At 36.2% G+C, this 23,903-nt stretch overlaps 1 protein-coding gene across 1 annotated transcript in view; it reads right to left on the bottom strand.

Annotated features, from left to right (window-relative positions):
- slc4a4a (solute carrier family 4 member 4a) overlaps window positions 1–23,903 on the bottom strand; it is a 191,087-nt gene that overhangs the window by 40,519 nt on the left and 126,665 nt on the right. The window contains exons 10-16 of the mRNA XM_062025094.1: window positions 19,548–19,635; window positions 18,935–19,089; window positions 9,630–9,743; window positions 9,385–9,559; window positions 9,164–9,297; window positions 5,619–5,893; window positions 2,481–2,551 (exon numbers count right to left, since the gene is read on the bottom strand). Of these exons, the coding sequence (XP_061881078.1) occupies window positions 2,481–2,551; window positions 5,619–5,893; window positions 9,164–9,297; window positions 9,385–9,559; window positions 9,630–9,743; window positions 18,935–19,089; window positions 19,548–19,635 (1,012 nt within the window). The remainder of the gene's footprint in view (window positions 1–2,480; window positions 2,552–5,618; window positions 5,894–9,163; window positions 9,298–9,384; window positions 9,560–9,629; window positions 9,744–18,934; window positions 19,090–19,547; window positions 19,636–23,903) is intronic.

The following is a 23,903-nucleotide window of genomic DNA, read 5'->3' as shown; positions in this document are numbered from 1 at the left end:
TGACCCAATCCAAACACACAGCATTTACTTGTATGACCCAATCCAAACACAGAGCATTCACTTATATGACCCAATCCAAACACACAGCAATTACTTGTATGACCCAATCCAAACACACAGCATTTACTTATATGACCCAATCCAAACACACAGCATTTACTTATATGACCCAATCCAAACACACAGCATTCACTTGTATGACCCAATCCAAACATACAGCATTTACTTATACGACCCAATCCAAACACACAGCATTCACTTGTATGACCCAATCCAAACATACAGCATTTCCTTATACGACCCAATCCAAACACACAGCATTTACTTACACGACCCAATCCAAACACACATCATTTACTTGTATGACCCAATCCAAACACACAGCATTCACTTGTATGACCCAATCCAAACACACAGCATTTACTTATACGACCCAATCCAAACACAGAGCATTTACTTGTATGACCCAATCCAAACACACAACATTTACTTATATGACCCAATCCAAACACACAGCATTTACTTGTATGACCCAATCCAAACACACAGCATTTACTTATATGGCCCAATCCAAACACACAGCATTTACTTATATGATCCAATCCAAACACAGAGCATTTACTTGTATGACCCAATCCAAACACACAGCATTCACTTGTATGACACAATCCAAACACACAGCATTTACTGGTATGACCCAATCCAAACACACAGCATTCACTTGTATGACCCAATCCAAACACACAGCAATTACTTGTATGACCCAATCCAAACACACAGCATTTATTTATATGACCCAATCCAAACACACAGCATTTACTTATATGACTCAATCCAAACACACAGCATTTACTTATGACCCAATCCAAACACACAGCATTTACTTGTATGACCCAATCCAAACACACAGCATTTATTTATATGACCCAATCCAAACACACAGCATTTACTTATATGACTCAATCCAAACACACAGCATTTACTTATGACCCAATCCAAACACACAGCATTTACTTATATGGCCCAATCCAAACACACATAATTTACTTGTATGACCCAATCCAAACACACAGCATTTACTTATATGACCCAATCCAAACACACAGCAATTACTTGTATGACCAAATCCAAACACACAGCATTTACTTATATGGCCCAATCCAAACACACATAATTTACTTGTATGACCCAATCCAAACACAGAGCATTTACTTATATGACCCAATCCAAACACACAGCAATTACTTGTATGACCCAATCCAAACACACAGCATTTACTTATATGACCCAATCCAAACACACAGCATTTACTTATATGACCCAATCCAAACACACAGCATTTACTTGTATAACCCAATCCAAACACACAGCATTTACTTATATGACCCAATCCAAACACACAGCATTTACTTATATGACCCAATCCAATCACACAGCATTTACTTATATGACCCAATCCAAACACACAGCATTTACTAATATGACCCAATCCAATCACACAGCATTCACTTATATGACCCGATCCAAACAACCTCTCCTAGTCATGGCACAGGGAAAAAAAAAAAATTAACTAGCACAAAAAGTCAACACACATGGTCACACAGAACACCACCTGCTCACTGAACTTTGTGGATATTGTAAAAAAAAAAAACAAATAAAAACGTCCAAACACTATAAAAAAAACAAACCTAAATTACACCCATTTTAATAAATTGCAAAGCATGATGGGAAAAAAATGCAAAACACTCAGTCTACACTTATCCATGTTTGACTTTTAGCTGCTTGATATTTCTGATTGATTACAAAACTTTGAAGAAGTTACACACACACACATATATATATATATATATATATATATATATATATATATATATATATATATATATATATATATATATATATATATATATATATATATATATATATATATATATATATATATATATATATATAAACATATATATATATATATATATATATATATATATATATATATATATATATATATATATATATATATATATATATATATATATATATATATATATATATAGTTTAGCCCAATGTGGCCCCCCAGTCAAGAAGTTTGTACACCCCTGCTGTAACCTGTTTTGAAAAAGCTTCATCATAACTATTATTATACCATCCATCCATCCATTTTCTACCGCTAGTCCCTTTCGTATTATAATAATAATAATAATAATAATGAATCAAAAATCGTGTTGAATCAAGACTTGATTCTGAATCGAATCGCCACCCCAGGAATCGTAATCGGATGGACTCGTTAGGCGCCCAAATATTCACACCTCCTAGTCGCTACTCAAGTCATCGGCGCTATTAATGCTGACTCAGCAGTTTGCCGCGATTACAAAATCGGTTCCGTGTCCCAGAGTATGATGTGCAACGTGACGATATGTGACAGGGGGGAGGGGGTGACTGCTGTGTGAAGGAGCCTATCCCAGTAAAGAATGCTGACTCACCAGATCCGTGTTGTTCCAGAACCAGATGGAGGTCCCTTCTAAGGGGTCGCCGGTGAAGTCCGAGTTGTTTTCTGTGTGAAAAGAAAAGCAAAAACGTCGGCTTTCACGGCAAATACTCGCCTCAATCATGAACCAGTCGGTCCCTGCTGGACTTTGATGCGATTGTTGCAGCTTCAAATCTTTGACTACGCAGCAGCTTTTCCGGAAAATTGCGATATTTAAATACTTTTTTTTTTTAATTGTTATGATTTGATGAATTTGTTATCATTATTTTAAGTGTTCCTTGCACTCAAAAAGCGCAGGATTGCAACAAAAATTCTAAAACAAAACCTATGTTGTTGTTTAACTCGTTTTATACTCCAAAAACAACACTAGATGGCAGTAAAAGGTCATTTTTTAAATTACTGTACTATTTTATTAATCATTACTAACAATAGTAATGATTAATAATAATTAGAGGTGTCCGATAATGGCTTTTTTGCAAATATCCGATATTCCGATATTGTCCAACTCTTAATTACCGATACCGATATATACAGTCGTGGAATTAACAGCAGGAAAATTATGCCTAATATTGTTGTGATGCCCCGCTGGATGCATTAAACAATGTAACAAGGTTTTCCAAAATAAATCAACGCAAGTTATGGAAAAAAATGCCAACATGGCACTGCCATATTTATTATTGAAGTCACAAAGTGCATTATTTTTTTTAACATGCCTCAAAACAGCAGCTTGGAATTTGGGACATGCTCTCCCTGAGAGAGCATGAGGAGGTTGAGGTGGGCAGGGTTGGGGGGGTGGGGTTGAGGTGGGGGGGAGAGGGTAGGAGGTAGCGGGGGGTGTATATTGTAGCGTCCCGGAAGTGTGCTGCAAGGGATTCTGGGTATTTGTTCTGTTGTGTTTATGTTGTGTTACGGTGCGGATGTTCTCCTGAAATGTGTTTGTCATTCTTGTTTGGTGTGGGTTCACAGTGTGGCGCATATTTGTAACAGTGTTAAAGTTGTTTATACGGTCACCCTCAGTGTGACCTGTATGGCTGTTGAACAAGTATGCCTTGCATTCACCTTTAAGGTTAATTGGCGCTCTGTACTTCTCCCTACGTCCGTGTACACAGCGGCGTTTTAAAACGTCATACATTTTACTTTTTGAAACCGATACCGATAATTACAATTTAAAGCATTTATCGGCCGATAATATCGGCAGTCCAATATTATCGGACATCTCTAATTGTATACTCTTATTAAAGAAAACAAAAAAGACAAAAATAAATTAAATCAACTTACCATAAATCGGTTGGCAAATTGTTGGTAAATCAACAACTCTAACATGTAAATGTTTGCCAGTTCAGCTTTGCAAATTAAAATCTGTTCTTAATTGCCTTGCCCTGGATAAATAAAGGCTAAATAACGACATGAATACATGTGAACTAGGAGGTAAATGCTTATATACCACATTACCCAGAAGGCTTAGAGCCGTAGACAGGAACAGGAGGTAGGTCAATTGTGCCGTTTAATCAATAAATAGTTGATTTATAGTTACATTGTTGTTCCCGTTTCGTCGACAGAAGAAAAAAAACATACGTTCTACTTTGTATTAGGACCGTTGTTGTGCCTCGCAGAGAGAAATTCGATGGGAGTAAACGTTACTGATTTGTCAAAATGTGCAGAGAAATTGCGGGAATTGGGCAAAATTGCCGCAGATAATTGGCGGGGATTGGTTGAATTTGCATGGATTGGCACTTGCCAAATCTTGCAGGGAATCACAACAATTGATGATCAAACTATGGCACGAGTACGCAGGTGCCATCTAGTGGCGAGCAGAAAAAAAACATACATTTTTTTCTTGTAAAATTACGATTTGAATTACTCTTATCGTACAATCTTAACCGTTTCTTATATTTCTGAGTAAATAGGCGACAGTATCACAATGTACTGTTATGAATCACACAGTCCTTACATGCTTATGCCACTTTATGTTTCCCCTTTTCCACTTTATTTAGCCGTCCTTAAACGCACCAGAGATTAGGTGAAACTAACATCGCCAAATTCGCTATTTTGCAATGTGTAGTTGCTTATAATAGCTGCATATTTATTAAACAGTGGCGTGTATATATCCTAAGTCAGGGGTGTCCAAAGTGCGGCCCGGGGGCCATTTGCGGCACGCAGCTAATTGTTTACCGGTCCGCCACACATTCTGGAAATACTATTGTAAAAATTAAAAAGAACATTAAAAAAAGTGGAATGAGGTGAAATCTAACGAGAAAAAGTTGCAATGTTGACACAAAAGCTGCCATGCAGGCTGTTTTTTTTCTTTTGTCTTTCTTCATTTTTCTTTTTTTGCCACTGCTCCAAAAAAAAAAAATAACGACAAAAAATCCATGTTATAATGAATTATTTTCAGGGCTCCAATTACTTCAAATATTTCACTTTAAAATGTTTTATGTGGTAAATATTGCATATATTGTGTAGTAGCCATATAAAAGCATCAAAGTTTTCTTTGACAAAAGCGCATAAAACAAACAAAATAATAGTTCCAGCATAAAATGGACAAGATATATCTGAAGTTGATCTCGTAACTTAAGTGTTGAAAGTAAAAGAAAAACCTAATAAAAATGTATCACTTTATGAGTGGGGCACCTTTTAGATCCCAAATATATTTAGTGATTTTTTATTTATCTTTTCACTGTGATTACTCAAAAATATGAAATAATTAAAATCAATGGTGTCCTGCATTATTGATAATTTAGGGCTCTAATTACTAAATACTGCATATTTCAGTTTTGCTATAAAAAAAAAACTAAGTTGTTTTTTTTACAGAAAAGCCATAAAAAATTGTTTTTAATTTGTATTACTTTATATCAACTTGAAGTTGATATAGAGATTTACTGTAAGCGTTAAATAATAATTAAAAAAATAATAATCTGACTTATTTTTAACATTTTAATGACTGAGACCCTTTATGGTCCCCGGGACCCCTAAAGGTAAAATAAATAAAAAATGCATATATTTTGTTATGGTTTGAAAATGAAAAATATCAAAATGGCCCCCACATGCTTTCATTTTTCCGTGTGCGGCCCTCAGTGGAAAAAGTTTGGACACCCCTGTCCTAAATAATACGAAATATAGATGGTCCTCTTACCGAGGACGGTGGGCGCCATGCAGAGGCAGTCGTACTGCGTGACGTGCTCCATCTGGAAGTCGGAGTTGATGGGGTAGTGGTGCGCCAGCTTGAGCATCTTCTTGAAGGCGTCGTAGATGAAGATGAAGCTGATGAGCGCCGAGAAGCCCTCTTCGGTGAAGCGAGTGAAGTACTTGACCAGGAAGCTGGCGTCCGTGGCCACCAGGAGCAGGCAGAGGAACGCCGACCACAGGCCGATCCACAGGCGGAACTCCATGTAGTCGAAATCGTTGTCTCTGGTTGATAGTCAGAGTTGGACGAAACAATTCATGTCCAAGTTCAAAGATTAGAGACCTTTGACCTGGACTACACTCAAAAAAAAGAGGGTTCCTGCTCTGTAGGATTGATATGATGCCTAAATATTCAGGATGTAACGATGCATGTATCTGTAATCTGAATTTTTTTGGTAAACCGCCGTGGAATTTGTCGCATTTCAACAATAAACAAGCTGTACGCAAACGGCATCCAGACCACACTTTGGACAGAACTGGTTTAAGAACCGTTCCATCAAATTGGTGCCGTTTGCTTCTCGTTACGATCTCAAGATCCAGCTAAATGTTCATATTTTTTTAATGTTCGTAAAAAAAAAGTATTGATTTTGATCGTCTGAATTGAATCGTTACCCCAAGAATGGAATCAAATCGAATCTTGTAGTGCCCAAAGATTCCCAGCCCAACAGCATTTATACCATACTTGCCAACCCTCCCGGATTTTCCGGGAGACTCCCGGAATTCAGCGCCTCTCCCGAAAACCTCCCAGAAGAAAATTTCTCCCGAAAATCTCCCGGAATTCAGCCGGAGCTGGAGGCCGCGCCCCAAAGCAGTTTGTCTGCCGTAAACAGCAATGTTGTGACACTCTTAAACAGGACAATACTGCCATCTACTGGATAGCCTCCGGAACACTGAAATTCAAGTATTTCTTTTTTTAATTTATATGTATAATACAATATATATATATATATATATATATATATATATATATATATATATATATATATATATATATATATATATATATATATATATATATATATATATATATATATATATATATATATATATATAGCTGGAATTCACTGAAAGTCAAGTATTTCATACACTACCGTTCAAAAGTTTGGGGTCACATTGAAATGTCCTTATTTTTGAAGGAAAAGCACTGTACTTTTCAATGAAGATAACGTTAAACTAGTCTTAACTTTAAATACATTGCTAATGTGGTAAATGACTATTCTAGCTGCAAATGTCTGGTTTTTGGTGCAATATCTACATAGGCGTATAGAGGCCCATTTCCAGCAACTATCACTCCAGTGTTCTAATGGTACAATGTGTTTGCTCATTGGCTCAGAAGGCTAATTGATGATTAGAAAACCCTTGTGCAATCATGTTCACACATCTGAAAACAGTTTAGCTCGTTACAGAAGCTACAAAACTGACCTTCCTTTGAGCAGATTGAGTTTCTGGAGCATCACATTTGTGGGGTCAATTAAACGCTCAAAATGGCCAGAAAAAGAGAACTTTCATCTGAAACTCGACAGTCTATTCTTGTTCTTAGAAATGAAGGCTATTCCATAAAATTGTTTGGGTGACCCCAAACTTTTGAACGGTAGTGTGTATATATATATATATATATATATATATATATATATATATATATATATATATATATATATATATATATATATATATATATATATATATATATATGAAATACTGGAGTTGGTGAATTCTAGCTGTAAATATACTCCTCCTCTCTTAACCACGCCCCCAACCACTTCCCCGCCCCGCCCCTCCCCACCCCCGACCACGCCCCACCTCCCGGAATCGGAGGTCTCAAGGTTGGCAAGTATGATTTATACTACTGACATGTTGACACTCACCAGGCAAATAAATATTGTAAAAATAAACACGTCAAAACAAAAATGTAGGTAACAGGACTGTGCTAAGATTTGAACTCCCCACCACAGTTAATGCATCATCAAACATTCAGAAAAACAAACGAGGTCAATGTTACAACTTCCTGTGGACCATGTGACCATTAGGGTAACAGGACTGAATGTAAACCCAAAGACAAGACTAAAGAGTACATTGTAACTTTTATGGAAATAAACTCAAAGTATATACACAGATTTGTAAAGAAAAAACATTTCTCAAGGTTTTCAATTATTATATTTTATGGAAACACAAAATGCTATTTTTCTAGTTTTTAAGGTAGTTTAAATTATTATTTTAAATTTAATTTATTACCTCCTCCAGGAGGTTATGTAACCATTGCAGTTAGTTAGTTAGTTAGTTAGCTAGTTAGTTGGATGTTTGGTTGGTTGATGTAGTCGTTCGTACGGTCAGTCGTTTGTTCATCTGTTCGGTCGTTCGCTGGGTCGTTTATTTGTTCTGTCAGTCCGTCGTTTAGTTCGTCGTGTAGTAGATCATAAATGTGTACAGTCGTTCGGTTATTCATTCGGTCGTTGGTCGGTCGGTCGTTCGTTCGGTCTGTCGCTTGTTCATCTGTTCTGTCGTTTGTTGGGCTCTTCGTTCTTACTGTCAGTCGGTTGTTTAGTTTGTCGTTCAGTAGATCATAAATTTGCACAGTCGTTCGGTTATTCATTCTATGGTCGGTCAGCCGTTTGTTCATCTGTTTGGTCGTTTGCTGGGTCGTTTGTTTGTTTTGTCAGTCCATCATTTAGTTCGTCGTTTAGTAGATCATAAATGTGTACAGTCGTTCGGTTATTCATTCGGTCATTTGGTCGGTCGGTCGTTCGTTAGATCTGTCGCTTGTTCATCTGTTCTGTCGTTTGTTGGGCTCTTCGTTCGTTCTGTCAGTCGGTCGTTAATTACGTCGTCCAGTAGATCGTAAATTTGAACAGTCGTTCGGTCAGTGGTTCGGTTATTCATTCGGTTGTTGGTTCGTCGGTCAGTCATTTGTTCATCTGTTCGTCCGTTCGCTGGGTCGTTCGTTTGTTCTGTCAGTCAGTCGTTTAGTTTGTCGTTCAGTAGATCGGAAATTTGTACGGTCAGTCGTTCGGTCAGTCGTTCGGTCATTCATTCGGTCGTCGGTCGGTCATTCGTTTGTTGGTCTGATCGGTTGTTTGTTTGGTTGGTCATTTTTTTGGTCGTTCGTTCGTTCTGTCAGTCAGTCATTTAGTTCGTCGTTCAGTAGATCAGAAATGTGTACAGTCGTTCGGTTATTAATTCGGTCGTCGGTCGGTCATTCGTTCGGTCTCTCGTTTGTTGGTCTGATCGGTTGTTCGTTTGGTGGGTCATTTGTTCGGTCGTTTGTTCATTTGGTTGGTCATTTCTTCGGTCGTTTGTTTATTGGATCGTTCATTCGTTGGGTCGTTCGTTCGTTTGTTGGGTCGTTCGTCCGTTCGTTGGGTCGTTGAATCGTTTGTAGGTTGGGTCATTCGTTGGTTGGGTCCTTCGTTGGTTGGATCGTCCGTTCGTTTATTCGTTCAGTCGGTCGATGAGCCAGTTAGTTAGCAAAACCCCTCAAAAACTTTTTTGTGTACTGACTTGCTGAAGTTGAAGAGCAGCCGTTCAAAGACGAGAACAGGTCCGGTGCTGCTGAGGATGATAAGCGGCTGGCCGCCGAGCAGACAGAAGACGCCGCCAGCAATGGCGGTGCCCAGAAAGCTCTCCAGCACGCCCTTAAAAAAACAAACAAAAAAACCACCACGTCAGCGGATCGGCCGAACCCAAGCAAGACGCCATCTTGAAGGATGCGTCTAACTGACCTGCATGTTCTCTGTGGCGTCGCCCAGCAGACCTCCGAAGGTGATGGCGTTGGTCACGGTGCCCAGGTAAATAAACAAGATGGCCGACAGGGCCTGGATGTGGATGGCGTCGGTGACGTCGCTCAGGAGGAAAGGCACTTTTCTCTTGATGTCCAGTAGGAGACCGCCACAAAACCTAAGAGATATGATATCATTTTTAGAATAAAATATTTTCGATAATGAGTGACGTGTGGCTCTCTGCCCACCTTCCCGTCTTCTCTAGCTCCTCCCCTGTAGCGTGTCCGCCGCCTCCTCCGTCACCTCCGTCATGAGGCGTGTCGCCGTTCATCTGAGCGTCTCCGCCCGCGTACTGGTTTTTCCTAACATACACACATCATTTTAACACACACTTTTCCTAACATACACACATCATTTTAACACAAACTTTTCCTAACACACACTTCATTTTAACACACACTTTTCCTAACACACACATCATTTTAACAGACACTTTTTCTAACACACACATCATTTTAACACACACTTTTCCTAACATACACACATCATTTTAACACACACTTTTCCTAACACACACATCATTTTAACACACACTTTTTCTAACACACACATCATTTTAACACACACTTTTCCTAACATACACACATCATTTTAACACACACTATTCCTAACATACACACATCATTTTAAAACACACTTTTCCTAACATACACATCATTTTAACACCCACTTTTTCTAACATACACACATAATTTCAACACACACTTTTCCTAATATACACGCATTATTTTAACACACTTTTCTTAAGATACACACATCATTTTAACACACACTTTTTCTAACACACACATCATTTTAACACACACTTTTCCTAACATGCACACATCATTTTAACACACACTATTCCTAACATACACACATCATTTTAAAACACACTTTTCCTAACATACACATCATTTTAACGCCCACTTTTTCTAACATACACACATAATTTCAACACACACTTTTCCTAACATACATGCATTATTTTAACACACTTTTCTAAGATACACACATCATTTTAACACACACTTTTTCTAACACACACATCATTTTAACACCCACTTTTTCCAACACAAACACATGATTTTAACACACACTTTTCCTAACATACACGTATTATTTTAACACACACTTTTTTTAAGATACACACATCATTTTAACACAGACTTTTCCTAATATACACTAACCATTTTAACACACCCTTTTCCTAACATACACACCTCATTTTAACGCACACTTTTCCTAACATACACACATCATTTCAACACAGACGTTTCCTAACATACAAACATAATTTTAACACACACTTTTCCTAACATACACTAATCATTTTAACACACACTTTTCCTAACATACACACATCATTTTAACACACACTTTTCCTAACATACACATATCATTTTAACACACACTTTTTCTAACATATACACATAATTTCAACACACACTTTTCCTAACACACACATAATTTTAACACACTCTTTTCCTAACATACACGCATTATTTTAACACACTTTTCTTAAGATACACACATAATTTTAACACACACTTTTTCTAACACACACATAATTTTAACACACACTTTTCCTAACATAAACACATATTTTTACGCACACTTATCATAACATACACACATAATTTCAACACACACGTTTCCTAACATAAACACATAATTTGTACGCACACTTATCATAACATACACACATAATTTCAACACACACGTTTCCTAACAAACACACATCATTTTGATACACTGTTTTCCTAACATACCCACATATTTTTAACACACACTTTTCCTAACATACACACATCATTTTAACACACACTTTTCCTAACACACACTTCATTTTAACACATACTTTTCCTAATACACACATCATTTTAACAGACACTTTTTCTAACACACACATCATTTTAACACACACTTTTCCTAACATACACACATCATTTTAACACACACTTTTCCTAACACACACATCATTTTAACACACACTTTTTCTAACACACACATCATTTTAACACACACTTTTCCTAACATACACACATCATTTTAACACACACTATTCCTAACATACACACATCATTTTAAAACACACTTTTCCTAACATACACATCATTTTAACGCCCACTTTTTGTAACATACACACATAATTTCAACACACACTTTTCCTAACATACACGCATTATTTTAACACACTTTTCTTAAGATACACGCATAATTTTAACACACACTTTTCCTAACACACACTAATCATTTTAACACACACTTTTCCTAACATACACACATCATTTTAACACACACTTTTCCTAACATACACATATCATTTTAACGCACACTTTTTCTAACATACACACATAATTTCAAGACACACTTTTCCTAACACACACATAATTTTAACACACTCTTTTCCTAACAAACACGCATTATTTTAACACACTTTTCTTAAGATACACACATAATTTTAACACACACTTTTTCTAACACACACATAATTTTAACACACACTTTTCCTAACATAAACACATAATTTTTACGCACACTTATCATAACATACACACATAATTTCAACACACACGTTTCCTAACAAACACACATCATTTTAATACACAGTTTTCCTAACATACCCACATAATTTTAACACACTTTTCCTAACATACACACATTATTTTAACACACACTTTTCCTAACACAGACATCATTTTAACACACACGCTCCCTAACACACACACATCATTTTAACACACACTTTTCCTAACACACACATCATTTTAACACACACTTTTTCTAACACACACATAATTTTAACACACACTTTTCCTAACACACACACATCATTTTAACACACACTTTTCCTAACACACACATCATTTTAACACACACTTTTTCTAACACACACATATTTTAACACACACTTTTCCTAACATACACACATCATTTTAACACACACTTTTCCTAACATACACACATAATTTTAACACACACTTTTTCTAACACAAACATATGATTTTAACACACACTTTTCCTAACATACACATATTATTTTAACACACACTTTTTTTAAGATACACACATCATTTTAACACACACTTTTCCTAACATACACTAATCATTTTAACACACACTTTTCCTAACATACACATATCATTTTAACGCACACTTTTTCTAACATACACACATAATTTCTACACACACTTTTCCTAACACACACATAATTTTAACACACTCTTTTCCTAACATACACGCATTATTTTAACACACTTTTCTTAAGATACACACGTAATTTTAACACACGCTTTTTCTAACACACGCATAATTTTAACACACACTTTTTCTAACACACACATAATTTTAACACACACTTTTCCTAACATAAACACATCATTTTTACGCACACTTATCATAACATACACACATCATTTTAAAACACGTTTCCTAACACACACACGTCATTTTAACACACTTTTCCTAACACTCACACACACATCATTTTAACGCACACTTTTCCTAACACACACACATCATTTTAACACACACGTTTCCTAAGACACACACGTCATTTTAAAACACGTTTCCTAACACACACATCATTTTAACGCACACGTTTCCTAACACACACATAATTTTAACACACTTTTCCTAACACACACACGTCATTTTAACACACGTTTCCTAACATACTCACATAATTTTAACACACATTTTTCCTAACATACACACATCATTTCAACACACACTTTTCCTAACGTAGACACGTACAAAATCATCTGGAATATTAATTAGAAGTGTAATTGACAGCCGACAGGTGACATAAAGTGTTTACTTAAGCAGATTTGCACTCAATGGCCACTTCATTAAGTACTCTCAATAAAAGCTAATATAATACATAGTTTGCGTCACCAAAAAGAAAAAAAAATCGTAAAAAAAAAAAATTTAAGGCTGAATATTACAAAATAAAGTGGTATTTGTCTGATATTTAAAAAATATATATTTTTATGAAAATAATATTTTTTATTAAAGAATATTGGGGGAAAATTTAAATTTTTGATGTATTTAAAAAATAATATGTGGGGTCAAATGTAAAAAAAGACAGTTATTTAAAATTGCTAAAATTATGTGAAAAAGATAAAATAATATTTTTCAATGTATTTTTTGATTATTACAAGGAGTACAGTAAGTGGCAATGTTAAAATCAGGGGCGCCGATATGAGGAAATATGACACCGTATTTATAAATCTGAACATTAAAAAATAGCTTTAAAAAAAACGCTTTAATGAAGGATGAGGATGAGCAAATCAAGCGCTCCTTTTCTCCTGCTGCAAATGGCCTGTCGTAAACTTCCCCAGAGCTAAACAAACGTCCATCGTGTGGGACGTCTTCACTGCTTCAGAGGGAGGCTTTTTGCGTGCTTTTTTTTCACCAAATGTTCAGCGCACATTCAGTGATGGGGGGGGGGGGGGGGACATCGAGCTTCAACACATCAAACCCACGTGAAACGCCAGCATCGCTATGAAGCCTATGAAGACGCCTGCTGCTAAAGAAGATTCCCCCAAGAAAAGTCGGCACACATTTAGATAAAAAAAATTTAAAAGTGATATGAATAAGTTATCGGTTATCTGTATCGGCCATATTTGGATTAAAATGCAATGTTGTTGTCAGAATGCTGTGCAGGGAAAATATGCTATATGTTTTACTCGCATGCATGTCATGTATTTGATCGAAACTTGCAAATATTTTTGTTATCATGGTGTATTTTTAAGTAAAATTCCCCCACAGCACGTTGTATTAGTGCAGGTGTCAGGAAATTAAATGAAGAAGTCAATTATTTTTGGGTGAAAAATAAATTGTTGAACAATTTATTTCCCATGAATTTATTCATCAAATAAAATTCAAAGTTTATTTAAAAAAGTAAAATAAAAAAGTGTGAAAATTGTTGTTTATAATAATAATAATAAATACACATATAATAACTATAAATATAATGATAATATACAATAATAAAATATAACAATATTATAATAAATATAAATAAATAATAAAATACAAAATAAATACAAATTAAATAATCATACATTAAAATATAAAATTAAAATAATCATACCTTAAAAAAAATTATAATAATAAAATAACAAAATAAATACATTGTAAAAAATCTGCTCCGGGCCCCCAACTTAGCCAGGGCCACCCCCACGCGGTGTTGTTTAGTGTGGAGAAGATTAGCGTTAATAAACGACCAGGAGGCTAATTTACAAGCTGAAGTCCTTGTAGACGTCTTGTGGGGTTAGATAAGATCTCATTCATTGACCAGGAGGCTGATCATTGACTAGTTATAGTCGTCACAACGCCTCATCAACAACTACAGCCGTGAGCCCAGCAGATGGCACAGTTTGTCTTTTATAATGAATACAGACCAAAATAAAAAAAGGCCCATACTCCTGAACGATACTGTACATTCCGGAGTCCTTTTGGACTTCCTGTTCGCAGATGCCTCGCAAATTTGACAGCGACAAGCAAACGAGCTGCAGGCTAATGTCCCTTCACGAGTGCGGCTTCTAAATCGCAAATCCTCGCCTACGTCGCGACAAGTAAATAGTTTCCTACGAGTAGCATTATCACTGGAGGACGAGAGGAAAAGGAATAGCTAAACATCATTTTAACACACACTTTTCCTAACACACACACATCATTTTAACACACACTTTTTCTAACACACACATCATTTTAACACACACTTTTCCTAACACACACACATCATTTTAACACACACTTTTTCTAACACACACATCATTTTAACACACACTTTTCCTAAAATACACACCATTCTAACACACACTTTTTCTAAAAAACACATCATTTTAACACACACTTTTTCTAACACACACATAATTTTAACACACACTTTTTCCAACACACACATTATTTTAACACACACTTTTCCAAACATACACACCATTTTAACACACACTTTTGTAACACACACATCATTTTAACACACACTTTTCCTAACATACACATCATTTTAACACACACTTTTTCTAACACACACATCATTTTAACACACACTTTTCTAACACACACATCATTTTAACACACGCTTTTCCTAACATACACCCCATTTTAACACACACTTTTCCTAACATACACTCCATTTTAACACACACTTTTTCTAACAAACACATCATTTTAACACACACTTTTTCTAACACACAAATCATTTTAACACACACTTTTTCTAACATACAAACATAATTTTAACACACACGTTCCCTAACACACACATATCATTTTAACACACACATTTCCTAACATACACTCATCATTTTAACACACACTTTTCCTAACACAAACACATAATTTTAACACACACTTTTCCTAACATATACACATCATTTTAACACACACTTTTCCTAACATACACGTATTATTTTAACACACACTTTTCTTAAGATACACACACCATTTTAACACAGACTTTTCCTAACATACACACATCATTTTAACACACACTTTTCCTAACATACACTAATTATTTTAACACACACTTTTCCTAACATACACTCATCATTTTAACACACACTTTTCCTAACACAAACACATAATTTTAACACACTTTTCCTAACATACACACATCATTTTAACACACACTTTTCCTAACATACACGTATTATTTTAACACACACTTTTCTTAAGGTACACACATCATTTTAACACAGACTTTTCCTAACATACACACATCATTTTAACACACACTTTTCCTAACATACACTAATTATTTTAACACACACTTTTCCTAACATGCACACATAATTTTAACACACACTTTTCCTAACATACACACATAATTTTAACACACACTTTTCCTAACATACACGTATTATTTTAACACACACTTTTCTTAAGATACACACATCATTTTAACACACACTTTTCCTAACATACACACCTCATTTTAACGCACACTTTTCCTAACATACACACATCATTTCAACACATACGTTTCCTAACATACAAACATAATTTTGACAGACACTTTTCCTAACATAAGCACATCATTTTAACACACACATTTCCTAACACACACACACATCATTTTAACACACACTTTTCCTAACATACACACCGTTTTAACACACACTTTTTCTAACAAACACTTCATTTTAACACACACTTTTCCTAACATACTTACATAATTTTAACGCACACGTTTCCTAACATACACACATCATTTTAACACACACTTTTTCTAACACATGCATCATTTTAACACACACTTGTCCTAATGTACACACATAATTTTAACACACATGTTCCCTAACACTCACCTATCATTTTAACACACACTTTTCCTAACATACACTCATCATTTTAACACACACTTTTCCTAACACAAACATATAATTTTAACACACACTTTTCCTAACATACACACATAATTTTAACACACACGTTTCCTAACATACAAACATATTTTTAACACACAATTTTCTTAAGATACACACATCATTTTAACACACACTTTTCCTAGCATACACACCTCATTTTAATGCACACTTTTCCTAACATACACACATCATTTCAACACATACGTTTCCTAACATACAAACATAATTTTAACACACACTTTTCCTAACAAACACACATAATTTTAACACACTTTTTTCCTAACACACACACATCATTTTAACACACACTTTTCCTAACATACACACATCATTTCAACACACACGTTTCCTTACATACAAACATATTTTTAACAGACAATTTTCCTAACATACACACATCATTTTAACACACACTTTTCCTAACACACACATCATTTTAACACACACGTTTCCTAACATACACTAATCATTTTAACACACACTTTTCCTAACAAACACACATAATTTTAACACACACTTTTCCTAACATACACACATCATTTTAACACACATTTCCTGACACACAAACACATCATTTTAACACACACTTTTCCTAACACACACATAATTTTAACACACATGTTTCCTAACATACACTAATCATTTTAACACACACGTTTCCTAACAAACACACATCATTTTAACACACACTTTTCCTAACAAACACACATCATTTTAACACACACTTTTCCTAAAAAACACACATAATTTTAACACACACTTTTCCTAACACACACACATCATTTCAACACACACGTTTCCTAACATACACACATCATTTTAACACACTTTTCCTGACACACACACATCATTTTAACACACACTTTTCCTAAAACACGCTTATCAAGTAGATCAATACAAACATCGACAGTCGGTATGTTGTCGATACAACAGTGATTATATCCATATATTTTTTTATTACCACAACATCGGTTTTCTCATTTTTGTCAGTCTAAACTCAGGAAATAAGAGCTGATAGTTTTTTCTTCTCTTTAGTTATTTTTGCACTATTATACAATTTGTATTTAATTAGGAAATAAGGAAAGTATTAAAATATGAATGATATTGTCGGATTACAGTCGAGCTCAAACAACATGTGAATAACAGTTTATATTACATTTCGTAGATACAAACATGTTTCAGCAAAGAGTAGGAGGCAATAGTTGATATCGCCATATACAAAACCCAATATCAGTGAAGTTGGCACGTTGTGTAAATTGTAAATAAAAACAGGATACAATGATTTCAGAAGATTATCAAAAGGTTCAGAGAATCTGGAGAAATCACTGCACATAAGCGGCGGCACTGCATCAAAAAGCGATATCAGCGTGTAAAGGATATCACCACATGGGCTCAGGAACACTTCCGAAAACCACTGTCAGTAACTACAGTTGGTCGCTACATCTGTAAGTGCAAGTTAAAACTCTACTATGCAAAGCCAAAGCCATTTATCAACAACACCCAGAAACGCCGCCGACTTCGCTGGGGCCGAGCTCCTCTAAGACGGACTGATGCAAAGTGGAAAAGTTTTCTGTGGTCTGACGAGTCCACATTTCAAATAGTTTTTGGAAACTGTGGACGTCGTGTCCTCCGGACCAAAGAGGAAAAGAACCATCCGGATTGTTATAGGCGCAAAGTTGAAAAGCCAGCATGTGTGATGGTATGGGGGTGTATTAGTACCCAAGGCATGGGTAACTTACACATCTGTGAAGGCACCATTAATGCTGAAAGGTACATACAGGTTTTGGAGCAACATATGTTGCCATCCAAGCAACGTTATCATGGACGCCCCTGCTTATTTCAGGAAAGGCCATGTAACACAGTGGTAAAAATGCCCCTGTGCCAACTTTTTTGCAATGTGTTGCTGCCATTAAATTCTAAGTTAATGATTATTTGCAGAAAAAACAAAAAGTTTCTCAGTTTGAACATTAAGTATCTTGTCTTTTCCGTCCATTCAATTTAACATAAGTTGAAAAGGATTTCAAAATCATTGCATTCTGTTTTTGTTGACGAATTACACAACGTGCCAACTTCACCGGTTTTGGGGTTTGTACGATGTGAGGCCGTATCGCCCCCACCCCTGATCGACTGACCTTTTGTCAGAGGACGGCAGCGACTTGGGAGGCTCTATCCTGATGGCGGGGTCCCACTCGCCGGGAGGGAGCACGATCACCTCGTCCAAGAACTCGTCGATGCCGGCCAGCAGGTCCTGGCGACTCTTGGCCTTGTAGGCGATGTCGTGGAAGACCTGGAGGAGGATGGAGGGCGCCGTATTATATAATATACGTATAGTAAATGCTCCAAACAACAGGTAACTGCAAATAACCACCAGGGTATATACTGATATTTGCAGCTGTGGCTGTAGGCAACCTCCTGATGTTTTTTTTTTTTTTTTTTTTTTTTTTTTAATGAACTCCACAAGAAAACAGTCCCTGCCATTTAAGTAGCTCTGAATGCGCTTTAAAATGATGCTTCTCAGCTGCGTAATAATGCTGACTGAGCAGTTTGTGTAGCAACATTAGTTCTGTTGCAGCTGTATTGTGCAACAAATGACAGTAAATGACTTGTAAATAATCATTCCAAATTAAAAATGTAACTTTTCACATTTGCTCTTTCCAATCATCACCCGCTTCTTCGCGTAAATAGACGACTATAATCCAAAGCGTGACCGCGAGGATGTTGTTTCATTTGTTGCCTTTTATTCACCTCGTCTGACATGAGCGTGGCGATGGCTCGTCCGATCTCGTGGTACGACTTGGCTTTACCTTTGGGCCCCAGCAGCACAAATAAAAATCTGCAATTTGAAAACAACAACAATGTAAACAAACTTAAGACTTGAAAAACTTTAATGGGAAATTGTTCAAAGACATACATAACAACACACAGAAAGTGTTGATTGTGGCTTCAGTCTGCATTGTTTGTGTGTGTGTGTGAATCAAATATACGATTATATGTAAATATTAATGTATTAATGCATATCATTGAAATTTTGTCCAACAACACAATAACAAAAAACGTGCAATGGCCCTTTAAGAGCGTACAACGCAATAATCACCACAGCCACGTTTACTTGCACTCAACTGAATGCAGATGTGTTATTCACAAATGTGCACACACACACACACACACACACACGAACAAGAACACGTGTGTGTTTGTGTGAGCACTTTTAAAGACATTCCTCGACTGTGATGTTATGACACAAAGCAAACATGATACATAACCACACACTTTTAAACCTACAACACACACACGTCTCTACGTTAGATATACTACCATTATATTGGTGCAGTTATATTTATACATAATATACATTGAACAGCATATTATTCCAGCAAAAATGTATGTATATTTTGTTGGATGGTATCTTTTATTCTATTCTTATTTTATTGAATATTATTTAATGTTTGTATTTTATTTTATTTTATTTTATTTTATTTTATTTTATTTTGCTTTATTTTATTTTATTTTATTTTATTTTATTCTATTCTATTTTATTTTATTTTATTTTATTTTATTTTATTTAGTTTTATTTTATTTTATTTTATTTTATTTTATTTTATTTTATTTTATTTTATTTTATTTTATTTTATTTTATGTAACCAGAGCAGAGCAGAGCATAAATAAATCCAGGACTAAAACAATTTTAAACAGTTCTGATCGGATAAAATTTGCCCATTTAATTTCAATGGGAAAAAGTTCCTGGTAATTCCTGGTAATCAGGGAAAATTTGGAACCCGGAACCACCTTGGCTTGAATGTCCAGGGTGAGTGGAGTGTGGTGGAATGGTTTGAATCGGGTGAGAAATATGGCAATTGTACGAGTTTGATAAAATGGTCCGTTCATTACCAGGAATTACTGGTAATCTGGAAGATTTGAGAAGACAAAAAATGTTCAATGTGTTGTCCCGGGTTGAGCCGAACATGTTGAGGCTTGAACGGTTGTGATCGGATAAAAACTGAGGGAGAAGAAGGCCGTCAAAAGAGGGAAGAATTTCCAGGAAAACCTGGAATTCATGGTAATCTGGGAAAATTTGGAACCCGGAACCACTTCTGGCTTGAATGTCCAGGGTGAGTGGAGTGTGTAGATGGTGGAATGGTTTGAATCGGGTGAGAAATATGGCAATTGTACAAGTTTGGTAGAATGGCCCATTCTTTACCAGGAATTACTGGTAATCTGTGAAAAAAAACAAATGTTCAATGTGTTGTCTGGGTTGAGCCGAACATGTTGATACTTGAACTTGAACGGTTGTGATCGGATGAAAACTGAAGGAGAAGAAGGCCGTCAAAAAAGGGAAGACTTTCCAGGAAATCATTGAATTCCTGGTAATCTGGGATATTTGGGAAGACAAACCAATGTGAGCAATGGTGTCCCGGCCAAGCCAAACGTTTTAATACTTGAATGGTTCCGATCGGGAGTTTTTTACCAGCCCGTTCAGAGCATAAATAAAACCAGGACTAAAACAATCTTTAACGGTTCCGATCGGATAAAATTTGCCCAGTCATTTTCAATGGGGAAAGTTCCTGGTAATTCCTGGTAATCAGGGAAAATTTGGAACCCGGAACCACCTTGGCTTGAATGTCCAGGGTGAGTGGAGTGTGTAAATGGTGGAATGGTTTGAATCGGGTAAGAAATATGAGAATTGTACAAGTTTGATAAAATGGTCCGCTCATTGCCAGGAATTACTGGTAATCTGGGAGATTTTGGAAGAAAAATAATGTTCAATGTGGTGTCCCGGGTTGAGCCGAACATGTTGATACTTGAACGGCTGTGATCGGATGAAAACTGAGGGCGAAGAAGGCTGTCAAAAAAGGGAAGAATTTCCAGGAAACCTGGAATTCATGGTAGTCTGGGAAAATTTGGAACCCGGAACCACTTTAACTTGAATGTCCAGGGTGAGTGGAGTGTGTAGATGGTGGAATGGTTTGAATCGGGTGAGAAATATGGCAATTGTACAAGTTTGATAAAATGGTCCATTCATTACCAGGAATTACTGGTAATCTGGGAAGAAGAAAAAAAATGTATTTGTTGTCAGGGTTGAGCCGAAAAGTTTTTTGTGGTCTGACGAGTCCACATTTCAAATAGTTTTTGGAAACTGTGGACGTCGTGTCCTCCGGAACAAAGAGGAAAAGAACCATCCGGATTGTTATAGGCGCAAAGTTCAAAAGCCAGCATGTGTGATGGTATGGGGGTGTATTAGTGCCCAATACATGGGTAATTTACACATCTGTGAAGGCACCATTAATGCTGAAAGGTACGTACAGGTTTTGGAGCAACAAAAAACGTGCAATGGCCCTTTAAGAGCATACAACATAGTAATCACCACAGCCACTTTTACTTTTGCACTCAATTGAAAGCAGCTGTGTTATTCACAAATGTGCACAAACACACACACACACACACAAACACACACGAACACACGCACACATCATGTGTGTGTGTGTGTGTGTGTGTGTGTGTGTGTGTGTGTGTGTGTGTGTGTGTGTGTGTGTGTGTGTGTGTGTGTGTGTGTGTGTGTGTGTGTGTGTGTGTGTGTGTGTGTGTGTGTGTGTGTGTGTACTTTTAAAGACATTCCTCGACTGTGATGTTATGACACAAAGCAAACATGATACATAACCACACACTTTTAAACCTATAACACACACACGTCTCTACGTTAGATATACTACCATTATAGTGGTGCAGTTATATTTATACAGCATGTTATTCCAGCAAAAATGTATGTATATTTTGTTTGATTGTATCTTTTATTATATTCTTATTTAATTGCATATTATTTAATGTTTGTATTTTTTATTTATTTTTACTTTATTGTATTTAATTACATTTTATTTCATTTTATTTTATTTTATTTTATTTTATTTTATTTTATGTAATCAGAGTAGAGCATAAATTAAACCAGGACTAAAACAATTTTAAACTGTTCCGATCGGATAAAATTTGCCCATTTAATTTCAATGGGAAAATGTTCCTGGTAATTCCTGGTAATCAGGGAAAATTTGGAACCCGGAACCACTTTGGCTTGAATGTCCAGGTGGAATGGTTTGAATCGGGTGAGAAATATGGCAATTGTACAAGTTTGATAAAATGGTCCGTTCATTGCCAGGAATTACTGGTAATCTGAGAGATTTGGGAAGGAAAATAATGTTCAATGTGTTGTCCCGGGTTGAGCCGAACATGTTGATGCTTGAACGGTTGTTATCGGATGAAAACTGAGGGAGAAGAAGGCCGACAAATAAGGGAAACATTTCCAGGAAAACCGGGAATTCATGGTAATCTGGGAAAATTTGGAACCCGGAACCACTTTGGCTTGAATGTCCATGGTGAGTGGAGAGTGTAGATGGTGGAATGGTTTGAATCGGGTAAGTAAAATGAGAATTGTACAAGTTTGATAAAACGGTCCATTCATTACCAGGAATTACTGGTTATCTGGGAGATTTGGGACGACAAAAAAATGTTTAATGTGTTGTCCGGGTTGATCTGAACATGTTGATAATTGAACAGTTGTGATCGGATAAAAACTGAGGGAGTAGAGGGCCGTCAAAAATGGGAAGAATTTCCAGGAAAACCTGGAATTCATGGTAATCTGGGAAAATTTGGAACCTGGAACCACTTTGGCTTGAATGTCCAGGGTGAGTGGCGTGTGTAGATGGTGGAATGGTTTGAATCGGGTGAGAAATATGGCAATTGTACAAGTTTGATAAAATGGTCCATTCATTACCAGGAATTACTGGTAATCTGGGAAGAAAAAAAAAATGTATTTGTTGTCCGGGTTGAGCCGAACATGTTGATGCTTGAACGGTTGTTATCGGATGAAAACAGAGAGAAAAAGGCAGACAAAAAAGGGAAGAATTTCCAGGAAAACCTGGAATTCATGGTTATCTGGGAAAATTTGGAACCCGGAACCACTTTGGCTTGAATGTCCATGGTGAGTGGAGTGTGTAGATGGTGGAATGGTTTGAATCGGGTGAGAAATATGGCAATTGTACAAGTTTGGTAGAATGGCCCATTCTTTACCAGGAATTACTGGTAATCTGTGAAAAAAACAAATGTTCAATGTGT

The sequence above is a fragment of the Entelurus aequoreus genome, linkage group LG17 (assembly GCF_033978785.1).
Source record: "Entelurus aequoreus isolate RoL-2023_Sb linkage group LG17, RoL_Eaeq_v1.1, whole genome shotgun sequence".
Taxonomy (NCBI): domain Eukaryota; kingdom Metazoa; phylum Chordata; class Actinopteri; order Syngnathiformes; family Syngnathidae; genus Entelurus; species Entelurus aequoreus.
Note: the sequence above shows the minus strand (reverse complement) of the source record. Positions and strands in the feature narration are given on the sequence as shown.